The sequence below is a fragment of the Leucoraja erinacea genome, unplaced genomic scaffold (genome assembly GCF_028641065.1).
Source record: "Leucoraja erinacea ecotype New England unplaced genomic scaffold, Leri_hhj_1 Leri_199S, whole genome shotgun sequence".
Taxonomy (NCBI): Eukaryota; Metazoa; Chordata; class Chondrichthyes; order Rajiformes; family Rajidae; genus Leucoraja; species Leucoraja erinaceus.
In genome coordinates, this window is record NW_026576100.1 from 181,011 (window position 1) to 198,256 (window position 17,246).

Consider the following 17,246-nt stretch of genomic DNA (forward strand, 5'->3'; position numbering starts at 1 on the left):
TACTACCCCCTATTCCAGGCCTCATGTTGCACCCTTTACAATATAACCATATAACCATATAACAATTACAGCACGGAAACAGGCCATCTCGGCCCTACAAGTCCATGCCGAACAATTTTTTTTCCCCTTAGTCCCACCTGCCTGCACTCGTACCATAACCCTCCATTCCCTTCTCATCCATATGCCTATCCAATTTATTTTTAAATGATACCAATGAACCTGCCTCCACCACTTCCACTGGGAGCTCATTCCACACCGCCACCACTCTCTGCGTAAAGAAGTTCCCCCTCATATTACCCCTAAACCTCTGTCCCTTAATTCTGAAGTCATGTCCTCTTGTTTGAATCTTCCCTATTCTCAAAGGGAAAAGCTTGTCCACATCAACTCTGTCTATCCCTCTCATCATTTTAAAGACCTCTATCAGGTCCCCCCTTAACCTTCTGCGCTCCAAAGAATAAAGCCCTAACTTGTTCAACCTTTCTCTGTAACTTAGTTGCTGAAACCCAGGCAACATTCTAGTAAATCTCCTCTGTACTCTCTCTATTTTGTTGACATCCTTCCTATAATTTGGCGACCAAAATTGTACACCATACTCCAGATTTGGCCTCACCAATGCCTTGTACAATTTTAACATTACATCCCAGCTTCTATACTCAATGCTCTGATTTATAAAGGCTAGCATACCAAAAGCTTTCTTTACCACCCTATCTATATGAGATTCCACCTTCAAGGAACTATGCACGGTTATACCCGATCCCTCTGTTCAACTGTATTCTTCAATTCCCTACCATTTACCATGTACGTCCTATTTTGATTTGTCCTGCCAAGGTGTAGCACCTCACATTTATCAGCATTAAACTCCATCTGCCATCTTTCAGCCCATTTTTCCAAATGGCCTAAATCACTCTGTAGACTTTGGAAATCCTCTTCATTATCCACAACTCCCCCTATCTTGGTATCATCTGCATACTTACTAATCCAATTTACCACACCTTCATCCAGATCATTGATGTACATGACAAAACAACAAAGGACCCAACACAGATCCTGAGGCACCCCCACTAGTCACCTGCCTCCAACCCGATAAACAGCCATCCACCATTACCCTCTGGCTTCTCACATTCAGCCACTGTTGAATCCATCTTGCTATTCCTGCATTTATACCCAACAGTTGAACCTTCTTAACCAACCTTCCATGAGGAACCTTGTCAAAGGCCTTACTAAAGTCCATATAGACAACATCCACTGCTTTACCCTCGTCAATTTCCCCAGTAATCGCTTAAAAATATTCAAGAAGATTAGTCAAACATGACCTTCCAGGCACAACTCCATGTTGACTGTTCCTAATCAGACCCTGTTTATCTAGATGCTTATATATATTATCTCTAAGTATCTTTTCCATTAATTTGCCCACCACTGAAGTCAAACTAACAGGTCTATAATTGCTAGGTTTACTCTTAGAACCCTTTTTAAACAATGGAACAACATGTGCAGTACGCCAATCCTCGGGGACTATTCCCGTTTCTAATGACATTTGAAATATTTCTGTCATAGCCCCAGCTATTTCTACACTAACTTCCCTCAATGTCCTAGGGAATATCCTGTCAGGACCTGGAGACTTATCCACTTTTATATTTTTCAAAAGTGTCAGTACTTCTTTTACTTTGAACCTCATAGTATCCATAGCTACTCTACTAGTTTCCCTTACCTCACATAATTCAATATCCTTCTCCTTGGTGAATACCGAAGAAAAAAAATTGTTCAATATCTCCCCCATCTCTTTTGGCTCTGCAGATAGCTGTCCACTCTGTCTCTCCAATGGACCAATTTTATCCCTCCTTATCCTTTTGCTATTAATATAGCTGTAGAAACCCTTTGGATTGACTTTCACCTTACTTGCCAAAGCAACCTCATATCTTCTTTTAGCTTTTCTAATTTCTTTCTTAAGATTCTTTTTACATTCCTTATACTCCTCAAGCACCTCATTTACTTCATGCTGCCTATAATTATTGTAGATCTCCCTCTTTTTTCCGAACAAGATGTCCAATTTCCCTTGAAAACCAGGGCTCTTTCCAATTTTTACTGTTTCCTTTCAACCGAACAGGAACATAAAGATTCTGTACTCTTAAAATTTCCCCTTTTAAATGTCCTCCATTTCTCTTCTACATCTTTCCCATAAAACAAAATGTCCCAGTTCACTCCTTTTAAATCATCTCGCATCGCATCAAAGTTAGCCTTTCTCCAATCAAAAATCTCAACCCTAGGTCCAGTTCTGACCCTCTCCATAGTTATATTGAAACTAATGGTATTGTGATCACTGGACCCGAAGTGCTCCCCAACGCATACCTCCGCCACCTGTCCAGTCTCATTTCCTAACAGGAGGTCCAGCACTGCCCCTCCTCTAGTAGGTACCTCTATGTATTGCTGCAAAAAACTATCCTGCACACATTTTACAAACTCCAACCCATCCAGCCCATTTACAGAATGTGTTTCCCAGTCTATGTGTGGAAAGTTGAAATCTCCCACAATCACTACCTTGTGCTTACTACTAATCTCTGCTATCTCCTTACATATTTGCTCTTCCAATTCTCGTTCCCCGTTTGGCGGTCTATAATACACCCCTATAACAGTTGCTACACCTTTCCTACTTCTCAATTCCACCCAAATAGCCTCCCTAGATGAGCCCTCCAATCTATCCTGCCAAAGCACTGCTGTAATATCTTCCCTGACTAGCAATGCAACACCTCCACCTCTTGCCCCTCCAATTCTATCACACCTGAAGCAACGTAATCCTGGAATATTTAGTTTCCAATCACAGCCCTCCTGCAACCACGTTTCACTGATCGCCACAACATCATACTTCCAGGTGTCTATCCAGACTCTAAGCTCATCCACCTTTCTTACAATGCTCCTAGCATTAAAATATGTACATTTAAGAAACCCCCCGTCTCTTATTCTCTGTTTATTTCCTTTTTTTTCTTTCTCCTCTTGCGTCCGAGTGCTTCCCATTTCTGCTTCCTGCCTCCCATTCTGTCTACTAGCTTTCTCTATTTGAGTCCCTCGCCCCAACCATTCTAGTTTAAAGTCTCCCCAGCTGCCTTTGCAAATTTCCCCGCTAGGATATTGGTCCCCCTCGGGTTCAAGTGCAACCCATCCTTTCTGTACAGGTCCCACCTTCCCCAAAAGAAGTCCCAATGATCAAGGAACTTGAATCCCTGCCCTCTGCACCAGTCTTTCAGCCACGCATTTATCCTCCACCTCGCTCCATTCCTACTCTCACTGTCGCGTGGCACAGGCAGTAATCCTGAGATTGCTTCCTTTAATGGGGCAACTACAATTGTACATCATACTGTTAATAAAGTATATAACTATACAATAGAATACTTTATTGTCACTTGTGACAAGCCACAGTGAGATTCTCTGCTTGCGTTCCCAAGGCGTGAAAATAGTCGCCAGATAAAGGAGCTGACAAAGTGACAAAGTATCCACGCCAGGATCCTGTTGCTCTTCCCTCTCCCTCACTGCGGGACCTCTCCACCTCAGGACCCCCCCCACGCCAGGTCCCCGTTGCTCTCCGCCAACAGCGAAGTCCTCCACGTGCCCGTACTCATCCGTTGGTTGGCGCCAGCATCGACTGCCGCACCGACCCCTCCACTCACAGTGCCGTATCCTCTCCGGACGCCTCCGTGGCACTGACCCGCGAGGCTCCGGTGTTGACCCGGGAGGCTCCGGCGTTGACCCGCGAGGCTCCGGCGTTGACCCGCGAGGCTCCGGCGTTGACCCGCGAGGCTCCGGCGTTGACCCGCGAGGCTCCGGCGTTGACCCGGGAGGATCCGGCGTTGACCCGCGAGGCTCCGGCGTTGATCCGGGAGGATCCGGCGTTGACCCGCGAGGCTCCGGCGTTGACCCGCGAGGCTCCGGCGTTGACCCGCGAGGCTCCGGCGTTGACCCGGGAGGATCCGGCGTTGACCCGCGAGGCTCCGGCGTTGATCCGGGAGGATCCGGCGTTGACCCGCGAGGCTCCGGCGTTGATCCGGGAGGATCCGGCGTTGACCCGCGAGGATCCGGCGTTGACCCGCGAGGCACTATGCACTAATCTCTCCCCCATCCACCTCTGGCATTGACTCCTGTGTTTCTCTCCCCAGCCACCAGCCAACGCGTTTCAACAACCGGAGTCTACAGATGATCGGCCGGTGCTGGCCGCACTTGCGGGCACTGGGAGTTGGAGGAGCAGGATGTGGACTGCAGGGTCTGGCCTCCTTGGGTAACTATCCTGCCTCTTCTTTATCTTACACCTGCTTTAATTCAGTTTGTGGCATTCAGCGGTGACAAGGTGACAGACGTTGGTGGCTCTGTGACAACTTGCTGACAGAGGAGTGCCAGTGTGTGCCCAGTCCCCGGATGTCTCCTGGTACTGCATCAACGTTTGGTTAAAGTTCAACACAATGTCTGTCCAGCACCTTCTGTAACTTGCAACCCCTCCGCCAGTGCCTGTCCCTTCCTTATGTAAAATGCCTCCATCGGATCCCGACAACTCCGATTTGCCCAGGCAAGGTCCGGAGTTACAGGGATAGGTTGGGCAGACTAGGATAGACACAAAATGCTGGAGTAACTCAGCGGGACAGGCAGCATCACGTGAGAGAAGGAATGGGTGACGTTTCGGGTCGAGACCCTTCTTCAGACTAGAACTAGGTCAGGCTTGGACTTTATTCCTCAGAGGCAGAAGCTGAGGGGTGATCTTAAAGAGGTGTATAAGATAATGAGGGGAATAGATTGGATAGATGCAGATTACCAGATTACCAGAATCTTTTACACAGATTACCAAAATCAAAATCCACAGGTGATACGGTAAAGGTTTAACATGGACCTGAGGGGCAACCTTTTGTCATAGTGTGCTGGGTGTATGGAAGGAGCAGCCGGAGAAGGACTGGTACGTGGTGGATAGGAAGGTACGTGGATAGAGGCATGGGCAGAGAAATGGGAAATGAAGTTTAATCAGAGCCTCGTGTTAATATGAGGAGAAAATATACAATTAATGGCCAGACCCTGAACACCATTGATGCAGAGAGTGGTCTCTGGGTTCAAGTCTATAACTCGCCAAAAATGGCAACACAAGTCGACATGGTGGTAAAGAAGGCATGAAATGCTGGCCTTCACTGGTTATTTAGAGACAGGCAGTAATGATGCAGCTTTCAGAGTTTGGTTGGGTGGCATTTGGCATATTGTGTGTAGTTCCTGTAATGCACCCCATTGCAGGATGTGGAGGCTTTGGAGAGGGTGCAGGGGACGTTGACCTGAACGCTGCCTGCATTAGTGGGTATCAGCTACAGGGAGACCTTGGACAGACTTAGATTGTTTTCTGCGGAATGCCAGAAGTTCAGGGAGACCTGAGAGAAGTGACCTTTCCCCCCAAGACTAGAGAGCGTAGCTTTAAGGTGAAAGGGCAACGTTTAAAGGAGGCATGCGGGGCATGTGTTTTTACAAAGTGCCTGGAACGTGCAGCCAGGGGTGGTAATTAGACATAGAATATAGAACAGTAAGTCACCAAGTCAAGTTTATTTGTCACATACACATACAAGATGTACAGTGGAATGAATGTGGCAATGCCTGCAGATTGTGCAAAAACTACAGAACAACAGAACCAGTATTTACATTTTTTTTAAAAGACACAACAGTATTTACGCCCTGGTGAGATTAGAGTTTACAGTCCTGATGGCCTATGGGAAGAAACTCCATTTCATCCTCTCTGTTTTCACAGCATGACAGCGGAGGCATTTGCCTGACTGTAGCAGCTGGAACAGTCCGTTGCTGGGGTGGAAGGGGTCCCCCATAATGTTGCTGGCTCTGGATCTGTACCTTTTGATGTATAGTTCCTGCAGGGGGGGCGAGTGTAGTTCCCATAGTGCGTTTGGCCAAACGCACTACTCTCTGCAGAGCCTTCTTGTCCTCCGCAGAGCAGTTCCCAAACCAGATTGTGATGTTGCCGGACAAGATGCTTTCTACAGCCGCTGAGTAGAAGCACTGAAGGATCCTCAGAGAGACTCTGAATTTCCTCAGCTGGGGTGGTAAAGGCGGTACCTTGCCTTACTCACCAGTGCGGCAGTGTGTGATGTCCATGTCAGATCCTCTGTGATGTGGACTCCCAGGTCTGTGCCATGATGGCATGATGCCAACTTCTGCCAGCCTGCGCATCATCTATGTCCCTCCATTCCCAGCACGTCCATGCGCCTTTCCAAAAGTCTCTTAGATGCCGTTATCATACCCGTCTCAACCACCACCCCTGGCACTGCCTCCCAGGCACTGACCACCCCTGGCACTGCCTCCCAGGCACTGACCACCCTCTGTCTCTCAACCACCACCCCTGGCACTGCCTCCCAGGCACTGACCACCCTCTGCCTCCCAGGCACTGACCACCCCTCTGCCTCCCAGGCACTGACCACCCTCTGTCTCTCAACCACCACCCCTGGCACTGCCTCCCAGGCACTGACCACCCTCTGTCTCTCAACCACCACCCCTGGCACTGCCTCCCAGGCACCCAGCACACCTTTCACCATAAAGCTATGCACTCTAGTATTTGATGTTGCCATCCTGGGTTGTGACAGTCTATCCCGTCTATGCCTCTCATCGTTGTGTCCACCTTCAGCAGGTTTCCCCACAACCCCTGCAATCCGTGTGTGTCCAACCTCTCCCTGTTGCTGAAAACCTGTAATCCAGCCGGCGTTCTGGTCAACCTCCCCTGCACCCTGTCCAAAGCCCCCACATCTGTCCTGTAACGTGGCCACCTGAACTGTACACAAACCCCACATGTGGCCCGACCAAAGTCCTATAAAGCTGCATGATGACTTCCCGCCTTTTGTACTCAGTGCCCCGATCGGTGAAGGTGACCAGCTGTCAGCCACTCAGTGTAAAACAACAAACCTCTGAACCATTTTCAACTCCTTCCTTACTCTCTCCTTAAACCTCTGCCTCTTGCTATTGGGAAACACATTCTGGCTCAATACGCTATCTATACCTCTTATTATTTCCTATACCTCAATCAGAGTGTCCCTAATACATACAACAGATGACTCCCTCCATTTCCCTGGTCATTTGCTGTCTGGTAGGTAGACTTGATAAGTTTAACCATGGTTCCATTTGGAGTATTTCAACCTGTCAAAGAGCAGCAGCTTCAGGAGAGACTGCAACCTTCACAGTGGGAGATTGCAACCTCCACGCGGTCTGCCCTGTTTCAACCTATGCAATCAACCCAGCGTGCACAATCAAATAAGATCAAATAGAACAAGTTGTCCTACAACTTTAGGCTGTGCACGCCATACGCAAGAAGAAGGGGAGATGGGTTTGGTGACGATGTGCCTGGTGTGAGGCTGGATCTGAAAGACCGATTCTGGAATTGAATGTGAATGTCACCCAACATGCAGGCGTTTAGCGTATTAGACTTTAGAAATCCAGCGTGGAAACAGGCCCTTCGGCCCTACAAAACTGGGGTGTGGGAGGAAACCGGAGCACCTGGAGCAAACCCACGCAGGTCACAGGGAGAACGTACAAACTCCGTACAGACATCACCCGTAGTCAGGATTAAAGCCGGGCCTCTGGTGCTGTGAGGCAGCAACTCTACTGTCTTTTCTGTCACTGGTTTTGTTGTGAACAGTGGAAGCTTTGTTCTGATCATTATTTCTCACCCCCTGATGGTAATTTATTCCTCAGCTCGGAACTGTATCCGTTTGCAAGTTCTGGAACTTGATCACGTGACTGAAATAAACCAGGAAGTAGCAGCGGAGGTTTGTCGAGAGGGGCTGAAGGGATTGGAAATGCTGGTGTTGACATCAACCCCAGTCACCCCGAAAGCTCTGCTACATTTCAACAGTAAGTAACCTTCTTTATCCCCTCACACGGGCAAAAGATTAATGTCAATACGAAAGCTTGAGGAAGGGTAGGAGCTTAGACCAAAGTGTGCTGTTCACTTCTGGTCACCATCTTATAGGAAAGATGTGGTCAAGCTGGAAAGGGAACTGATAAGATTTACAAGGATGTTGCCGGGGCTAGAGGGTCTGAGTGACAGGGAGAGGTGAGTAGAAGCATAGACAATAGGTGCAGGAGTAGGCCATTTGGCCCTTCGAGCCAGCATCGCATTCAATATGATCATGGCTGATCATCTAAAATCAGTACCCCGTTCCTGCTTTTTCCCCCCATATCCCTTGATTCCTTTAGCCCTAAGAGCTAAATCTAACTCTCTCTTGAAAACATCCAGTGAATTGGCCTCCACTGCCTTCTGTGGCAGCGAATTCCTCAGTTTCACAACTCTGAGCAGGCTGCGACCATTCCTTGGAATGCAGGAGGATGAGGGGTGATCTTATGTATAAAAACCATGAGAGGAATAGATCAAGTAGACGCACAGAGTCTCTTGCCCAGAGAAGGTGAATCGAGGACCAGAGGACACAGGTTTAAGGTGAGGTGGAAAAGATTTAATAGGAATCTGAAGGGTGACTTTTTCCCACAGAGGGTGGTGGGTGTATGGAACAAGTTGCCAGAGGAGGTAGTTGAGGCTGGGACTATTCAATTGTTTATGAACCAGTTAGACAGGTACATGAATAGGACAGGTTTGAAGGGATATGGACCAAGCACAGGCAGGTGGGACTAGTGTAGCTGGGTCATTGTTGGCCGGTGTTGGTGAGTTGGGCTGAAGGGCCTGTTTCCACACTCTATGACTAGTGTAGCTGGGACATTGTTGGCCAGTGTGGGCAAGTTGGGCTGAAGGGCCAGTTTCCACACTGTATCACTCTATGACTGAGGGGCAACGTTTTGACACAGAAGATGGAAGGTATATAGAACAAGCTGACAAAGGAGATAGTTAAGGCAGGCAGGTACCGTAACAACACATACGAGACATTGGGACAAGTACATGGAGAAGAAAGGTTTAGAAGAATTTGGGCCAAACGCGGGCAGGTGGGACTAGTGGATGAATCATTAGATCATAAGGTCATAAGAGTAGAATTAGGCCATCCAGCCCATCAGGTCTACTGCACCTGTTCTTCATGTCTGATCTATCTCTCCCTCCTAACCCCATTCTCCTGCCTTCTCCCCATAACCTCTGACACCCGCACTAAACAACAATGTATCTATCTCTGCCTTCTGTAGCAAAGAATTCCACAGATTCACCACCCTCTGACTAGAGAAATTTCTCCTCATCTCCGTCCTAAAAGAACGTCCTTTAATTCTGAGGCTATGACCTCCAGTCCTAGACTCTCCCACTAGTGGAAACATCCTCTCCACATCCCCTCTATCCAAGCCTTTCACTATTCTGTATGTTTCAATGAGGTTCAACCCTCATCCTTCTAAACCAGCGAGTACAGGCCCAGTGCCGACAAATGCTCATCATGGGTTATGTAGGGAGGAACTGCAGAAGCTGGTTTAAACCGACAATAGACACAAAGAGCTGTAGTAACTCAGCGGGACAGGCAGCATCTCTGGAGAGAAGGAATGGGTGATGTTTTGGGTTAAGAGCCTTCTTCAGACTAGGTTAACCAACTCATTCCTGGGATCAATCTTGTAAACCTCCTCTGGACCCTCTCTAGAGCCAGCACATCCTTCCTCAGATATGAGGCCCAAAATTGCTCACAGTATTCCAAATGCAGCCTAACCAGCACCTTTTAGAGCCTCAACATTACATCCTGTTTTTGTATACAAGAAATAAATGCTAGCATTGAGTTTGCTTTCTTTACTACCGATTCGACTTGAAGATTAACTTTTTCTGAATCCTGCACCAACTCCCAAGTCCCTTTGCAATTCTGATTTCTCGATTATCTCCACATTTAGAAAATAGTCTACACCTTTATTCCTACTACCTAAACGCATGACTCCACACTTTGCTACACTATATTCCACCTGCCACTTCTCTGCCCACTCTCCCAACCTGTCCAAGTCATTCTGCAGAGTCCCTGCTTTCTCTACACTGCCTGCCCGTCCATCTATTTTCATATCATCCACAAACTTGGCCCAGAGCCTTCAATCCCCTCGTCCAAATCATGAATATACAAAGTGAAGGGCGGCATGTCCCAGCACCCATCACCCTCTAAAAGAAAAGTTGCCCTGCACATCCTTAAACTTTGCCCCTCTCTCCTTAAAGCTTCTCCCTGTAATGTTTGATCATTCCATCCTGCGTAAAGGTTCCTGACTGTCCACCTTATCTGTGTCTCTCTGCACTCATGTCGTTTACAGCATAGAACATAGACAATAGATGCAGGAGTAGGCCATTCGGCCCTTCCAGCCAGCACCGCCATTCAATGTGATCATGGCTGATCATCCACAATCAGTACCTCGTTCCTGCCTTCTCCCCTTATTCCTTGATTCCTTTAGCCCCAAGAGCTAAATCTGACTCTCTCTTGAAAACATCCAGTGAATTGGCCTCCACTGCCTTCAGAGGCAGAGAATTCCACAGATTCACAATTCTCTGGGTGAAAATGTTTTTCCTCATCTCAGTCCTAAATGGCCTCCCCTTATTCTTAAACTGTGACCCCTAGTTCTGGAATCCCCCAACATCGGGAACATTTCCCCTGCATCTAACCTGCCAAATCCTCTAAGAATTTTATATGTACTATAAGATACCCTCTCATCCTTCTAAATTCCAGTGAATACAAGCCCAGTCGACCCATTCTTTCATCATATGTCAGTCCCGCCATCCCGGGAATTGACCTGGTGAACCTATGTTGCACTCCCTCAATGGCAGGAATGTCCTTCCTCAAATTAGGAGACCAAGTTTGCACACAATACTCCAGGTGTGGTCCCACCAAGACCCTGTACAACTGCAGTGGGACCCCTTGCTCCTAAACTCAAATCCTCTCGCAATGAAGGCCAACATGCCATTAGCTTTCTTCACTGCCTGCTGTACCTGCATGCTTACTTTCAGTGACTGATGTACAAGCACACCCAGGTCTCGTTGCACCTCCCCTTTTCCTAATCTGACACCATTCAGATAATAATCTGCCTTCCTGTTCTTGCCACCAAAGTGGATAACCTCACATTTATCCACATTATACTGCATCTGCCGTGCATCTGCCCACTCACCCAAACTAGTCAAGTCATCCTACAACCTCATAGCATCCTCCTCGCAGCTCACATTGCCACCCAGCTTTCAGTCATCCGCAAAATTGGAGATGTTAATAATAATAATAATAATAATACATTTTATTTGCGGGCGCCTTTCAAAGTCTCAAGGACACCTTACAGAAAATTAACAAGAGAGAAAAAACATAGTCTGAGTAAAATAAATAATAAGGACATCACCAATACACAAATTAAAGACAGAATTCGCTCCAAAGACAAAAAATCAAAAACACAATGTGAAGAGAGAGCAGCGGCAGCTAAAGAGCGCCAGCGTCCACTCTCCCTTCCGACAGACAAAAAATCAAAACATTACAGACAATGTGAACAGAGGTTACCAGCGGCAGCTAAAGAGCGCCAGCGTCCACTCATCCCCTTCCAAACAGCCATCTTGGACCATACAGACTAACCAATAGACCCCAGACATTACATAACATTTAACAAAAAATCACAATGTCCAGTCCCCATCCCCAGTTTCACCCCCCCCCCCCCCCCCCCCCCAAGTCACGCCCCCGGCTAGTGAGTCCACCGCTATTGAAGCCACGCCGGGTGGTGCCTCTACACCGGGTGGCCCGATGTTCGCTGGCCGTTTCTGGCCGGGGTGCTGTTTCGACCCCGGCGGGGGAAGTCGGGCAGAGTCGGTCTCCCTTTCCGCGGCTGGGCCACCTGGAACGGCCGCTTCCTAACTGGGGACAACTCTCGCGCTCCTCCACCGCTTCCGTCCGGCCAATCCGACAAGGCCGCGCCGGTTTGGAGCTCCCAGGCTCCCGATGTTAAAGTCGGGAGAGATTCAAAAAGTTTCCCCCCCCCTCCCACCCCACCCCCACCCCCCCACCACACAGCCCGGCGGTGTTTGATCTCGGCGGTCACAGGCCGCTCTCACCGGAGCTCCAGCGCGTCGATCCAACCCATCCTGCGGCATTCTCCAGGCAAGGCATCGCCCCCGCAATTGCCTCTACAGCGATAGCGCTCCGCGCTGTTGCCGTCACCGAAGCCGAGGTGCTTGGGGTGGTCCCCGCGGCTTCCGGCCGAAACGGCGCTCCATTTGCCCGCTGGTAGGTCACCCGAGGATCAGGCGGTCGACGGGGCAGCCCCCCAGGCAAGGCATCGAAAAATAGCTGCCTCACTGACCTGGTAGGGACCTAGAAATATAGTTACCCCCTACCCACCACATTAAAAAGACTATCTCTCCCACAAACAGGGCACCGGACTAACTAAAACTACAAAAAAAAGTGAATTAAACGGACGGCTGCTGGTTAGCAGCCGTTCCCCAAGATGATTGCATCAGTGTGTTACATTTTATTCCCTCGTCTAAATTGTTAATATATATTGTATATAACTGGGGTCCCAGCACCGAGCCCTGCGGCACCCCACTAGTCACTGCCTGCCATTCTGAAAAGGACCTGTTAATTCCTACTCTTTGCTTCCTGTCTGCCAACCAGTTCTCTATCCATGTTAATACCCTACCCCCAATATCATGTGCTCTAATTTTGCCCACTAATCTCTTGTGTGGGACCTTGTCAAAGGCTTTTTGAAAGTCCAGATACACCACATCCACTGACTCTCCCTTATCCATTCTACTTGTTACATCCTCAAAAAATTCCAGAACATTAGTCAAGCATGATACCCCTCCATAAATCCATGCCGATTTTTGATCGATCCCATCACTGCTTTCCAAATAAAAAACATCTTTAACAATCGACTCAAGCATCTTCCCCACTACCGATGTAAGGCTAACTGGTCTATAATTCCCAGTTTTCTCTCTCCCTCCTTTCTTAAAAAGTGGGGTTACATTGGCTACCCTCCAGTCCACAGGAACTGATCCAGAGTGGGGAGAACATTGGAAAATGATCACCAATGCATCCATGATTTCTCGGGCCACCTCCTTGAGTACTCTGGGATGCAGACCATCAGGCCCTGGGGATTTATCTGTCTTCAGCATAACAGTTGACCTAACACTATGTCTTCAGTGCTAACAGTTGAACTAACCCTCTGCCGTCAGTGCTAACAGTTGAACTAACACTTGCTTTTACAAGGTGTGTGTCGCAGCTTGAAGTCTATTGTGGTCCACGTTGGGATAACCGATTACTTTGAGGAGCCAGGCAGTCCAGAAGCTCGCAAGTTGTTTGAAGAAATGGTCAGCAAACTTCAGGTAGGGTCAGTGAGTCCTGCAATAAGTCGTTATAAACAGATTTAAATGTTCCATGTGTTACGATTACATGGTAAATAAATGATGTAATGTTATCATCAAACAATAGGTGTTGATGGCAGCCATTTGTCACAGAGTTATACAGCATGGAAACAGGCAGCAGCCCAACTCACGGACAAAAGCCATGGTCGAATGGTGGAGCAGTCACAATGGGTCTGCTCATTGAAGCTTACAAAATAGTGAAAAGGCCTGTATAGAGTGACAATAGACAATAGGTGCAGGAGTAGGCCATTCGGCCCTTCGAGCCAGTACCGCCATTCAATGTAATCAAGGCTGATCATTCCCAATCAGTACCCTGTTCCTGCCTTCTCCCCATATCCCCTCACTCCACTATTTTTAAGAGCCCTGTCTAGTTCTTTCTTGAAAGCATCCAGAGAACCGACCTCCACCGCCCCCTGAGGCAGAGAATTCCACAGACTCACCACGCATATGACAGTCCCGCCATCCCGGGAATTAACCTTGTAAACCTACGTTGCACTCCCTCAATAGCAAGAATGTCCTTCCTCAAATTAGGGGACCAAAACTGTACACAATACTCCAGGTGTGGTCTCACTAGGGCTCTGTACAACTGCAGAAGGACCTCTTTACTCCTATATTCGATTCCTCTTGTTATTAAGGCCAACATGCTATTGCTTTCCTCACTGCCTGCTGTACCAGCTTGCTTACTTTCATAGACTGATGTACAAGATCCCTTGTACTTTCCCTTTTCCCAACTTGACGCCATTTAGATAGTAATCTGCCTTCCTGTTTTTGCTACCAAAGTGGATAACCTCACATTTATCCGCATTAAATTTCATCTGCCATGCATCTGCCCACTACCCCAAACTGTCCAAGTCACCCTGCATTCTCATAGCATCCGCCTCACAGTTCACACTGCTACCCAGCTTTGTGGAGAAGATGTTTCCACTAGTGGGAGAGTCTAGAACTAGAGGTCATAGCCTCATAATTAAAGGACGTTCATTTAGGAAAGTGATGAGGAGGAATTTCTTTAGTCAAAGAGAGGTGAATCTGTGGAATTCATTGTCACAGACAGCTGTGGAGGCCATCAATGGATATTTTTAAGGCAGTGATAGATTCTTGATTAGTACGGGTGTCAAGGGTTATGGGGAGAAGGCAGGAGAATGGGGTTAGGAGGGACAGATAGACCAGCCATGATTAAATGGTGGAGTAGACTTTTTGGGCCGAATGGCCTAATTCTGCTCCTATCACTTATGACGATGGGTTGAATGGCCTAATTCTGCTCTGGTGTTTTATGGTCTAATTGATCCATGCCGATCAAGATGCCCCGTCTAAGGTGGTTCTATTTGCCTGCACCAGGCCCACGTCCTTACAAATCGTACACGACCTGTTTACATGTTGTTATAGTACCTGCCTCAACGACTTCTTCCTGCAGCTTATTCCTTATTCTCATTCTATTCTCTCTTTCTATTCCCCCTCATGATTTTATACTCCTCCATAAGATCATCCTCAGACTGCGCTCCAAGGAATACAGTCCCAGCCTACCCAACCTTTCCCTGTAACTCAGGCCCTCAAGTCCTGGCAACATCCTCGTAAATCTTCTGTGCACTGCTTCCAGCTTCACAACATGTCCTACAGCAGGGTGACCAAAACTGAACACAATACGTTCACAAGTTCTAGTAGAATTAGGCCATTCGGCCCATTGTGTTCGCCATTCTATCATGGCTGATCTCTGCCTCCTAATCCGATTTTCCAGCCTCCTTCCTATAACCCTTGACACCCGTTCTAATTATGAATGTGTCTATCTCTACCTTAAATATCCACTGACTTGGCCTCCACAGCCCTCTGTGGCAATGGCTTTCACAGATTAACGACTCTCTGACTGAAATACTTCCTCCTCTCCTCCTTTGTAAAAGAGCACCCTTTAATTCTGAGCCCATGACCTCTGGTCCTAGACTCTCCACCAGTGGAAACATCCTTTCCACATCCACTCTATTTATGCCTTTCACTATTCTGTACGTTTCAATATCCCCCCTCAACCTTCTAAACTCCAGCAAGTACAGGCCCAGTGCTCATCATATGCTAACCCACTCATTCTCAGTATCATTCTTGTAAACCTCCTCTGGACCCTCTCCACAGACTAGGACTAGCACATCTTTACTCGGACTAGGACTGAGATGAGGAAAAACTTTTTCACCCAAAGAGTTGTGAATCTGGAATTCTCTGCCATGATTCAATGGTGGTGCTGGCTTGAAGGACCAAATGGCACCCATTTCTATGTTTCTCTATAACAACGTTTATGAAACAATTAGACAGGTACTTGGATAGGACAGGTTTAGAAGGATATAGGCCAAATGCAGGAAGGTGGGGCTAGATGCAGCAAGTTGGTTGGCATGGGCAAGTTGGGCCAAGAGGCCTGTGTCTGCGGTCTATAGAAACATAGAAATTAGGTGCAGGAGTAGGCCATTCGGCCCTTCGAGCCTGCACCGCCATTTAATCAGAATCAGAATCAATTTATTTGTCACAAGACCCTGTACAACTGCAGTAGAACCTCCCTGCTCCTATACTCAAATCCTCTTGCTATGAAAGCCAACATACCATTCGCTTTCTTTACTGCCTGCTGCGCCTGCATGCCTACCTTCAATGACTGGTGTACCATGACACCCAGGTCTCGCTGCATCTCCCCCTTTCCCAATCGGCCACCGTTTAGATAATAATCTGCTTTCCCGTTTTTGCCACCAAAATGACTATATAAAAGCTCTTCAAGAGCCCAGCTGTTCGATCTCAAACTGACCTTGTACGTTAGTGTTTCCCACAAGTTCAGGACTGAAGCTCTATCATCTATCAAAAGTCGTGCAGATGACACTCCATAATTAAGCTATATTTAAGAGGGAGTTAGATGTGGCCCTTGTGGCTAAAGGGATCAGGGGGTATGGAGAGAAGGCAGGTACAGGATACTGAGTTGGATGATCAGCCATGATCATATTGAATGGCGAATGGTGCAGGCTCGAAGGGCCGAATGGCCTACTCTTGCACCTAATTTCTATGTTTCTATAATTGTGTTCCCTGTGTTAACTGCTCATGCCCATCTGTGACAGGTGATGTTTTTTTAATTTATTAGGCTCTGAAGAAAAGGCCTGGCTTTTCCAAAATCCTGCACATCAAAGCGGAAAGTGTTTGTTGAAGTTTACAACTGAGAACTCCTATTCTGATGATATATATCACCTGATGGTGATATATTATTATTCTCAACATTATTACAGAAATGGGGCTTTTCTGTAACGGTCCAAAACTAATGCTTGATCAGAAAGCAAAGCTGACTTGAGTTGTAATCAAAGAGCAGTCTGAGCTGTAATCACTCTCACCTCAACCATCAACCTGCCACAAACTGGCTCATGTTTCCTACAGGAAGACAGAAGCATCTCTTCAACGCCCAGTATCCATTCAAGTCCCACATTCATTGGTCACCCTTCAGTGATGGAACCAGAAGGCTAGCCAAGCAATCACAGTCAGACGACTTCAAATACAAATGTACATTGACTGGTGTAGGAGGGAACTGCAGATGTGGTTTGCACCGAAGATAGACACAAAAAGCTGGAGTAACTCAGCGGGACAGGCAGCATCTCTGGAGAGAAGGAATGGGAGATGTAAGAAGGGTCTCGACCTGAAACGTCACCCACTCCTTCTCTCCAGAGATGCTGCCTGTCCCGCTGAGTTACTCCAGCATTTGGTGTACATTGAATGGAATGGATCTACCATCAAGCCACCTGATATCTGGATACGTTACCTGGTAATGGAGCTGGTATCAACTCTCCAACTCTCCAGCTGAAAGACCAAGAAGACTGGGAGTAGCTCGTACCAGTGTCGAAGGTATGAAATGAAGTATTGGCTGAGAACAAAGTGTGAGTGAGATTGGAGGTGATGTTTCGTGCTCAGGAGAGGAAGCCCCTGGTGTGGTCTGGACACATTGTCAGTCTGCACT

General features: G+C 47.6%; 1 protein-coding gene across 1 annotated transcript in view; it reads left to right on the plus strand.

The window, feature by feature from the left end:
• fbxo41 (F-box protein 41) overlaps positions 1 to 16,876 on the plus strand; it is a 73,557-nt gene extending 56,681 nt beyond the window's left edge. Inside the window, 4 exon segments of the mRNA XM_055666146.1 lie at positions 4,146 to 4,264; positions 7,705 to 7,863; positions 13,134 to 13,249; positions 16,386 to 16,876. Coding sequence (XP_055522121.1) covers positions 4,146 to 4,264; positions 7,705 to 7,863; positions 13,134 to 13,249; positions 16,386 to 16,448 — 457 coding nt within the window. The 3' untranslated portion in view covers positions 16,449 to 16,876.
• The last annotated feature ends 370 nt before the right edge of the window (positions 16,877 to 17,246 follow it).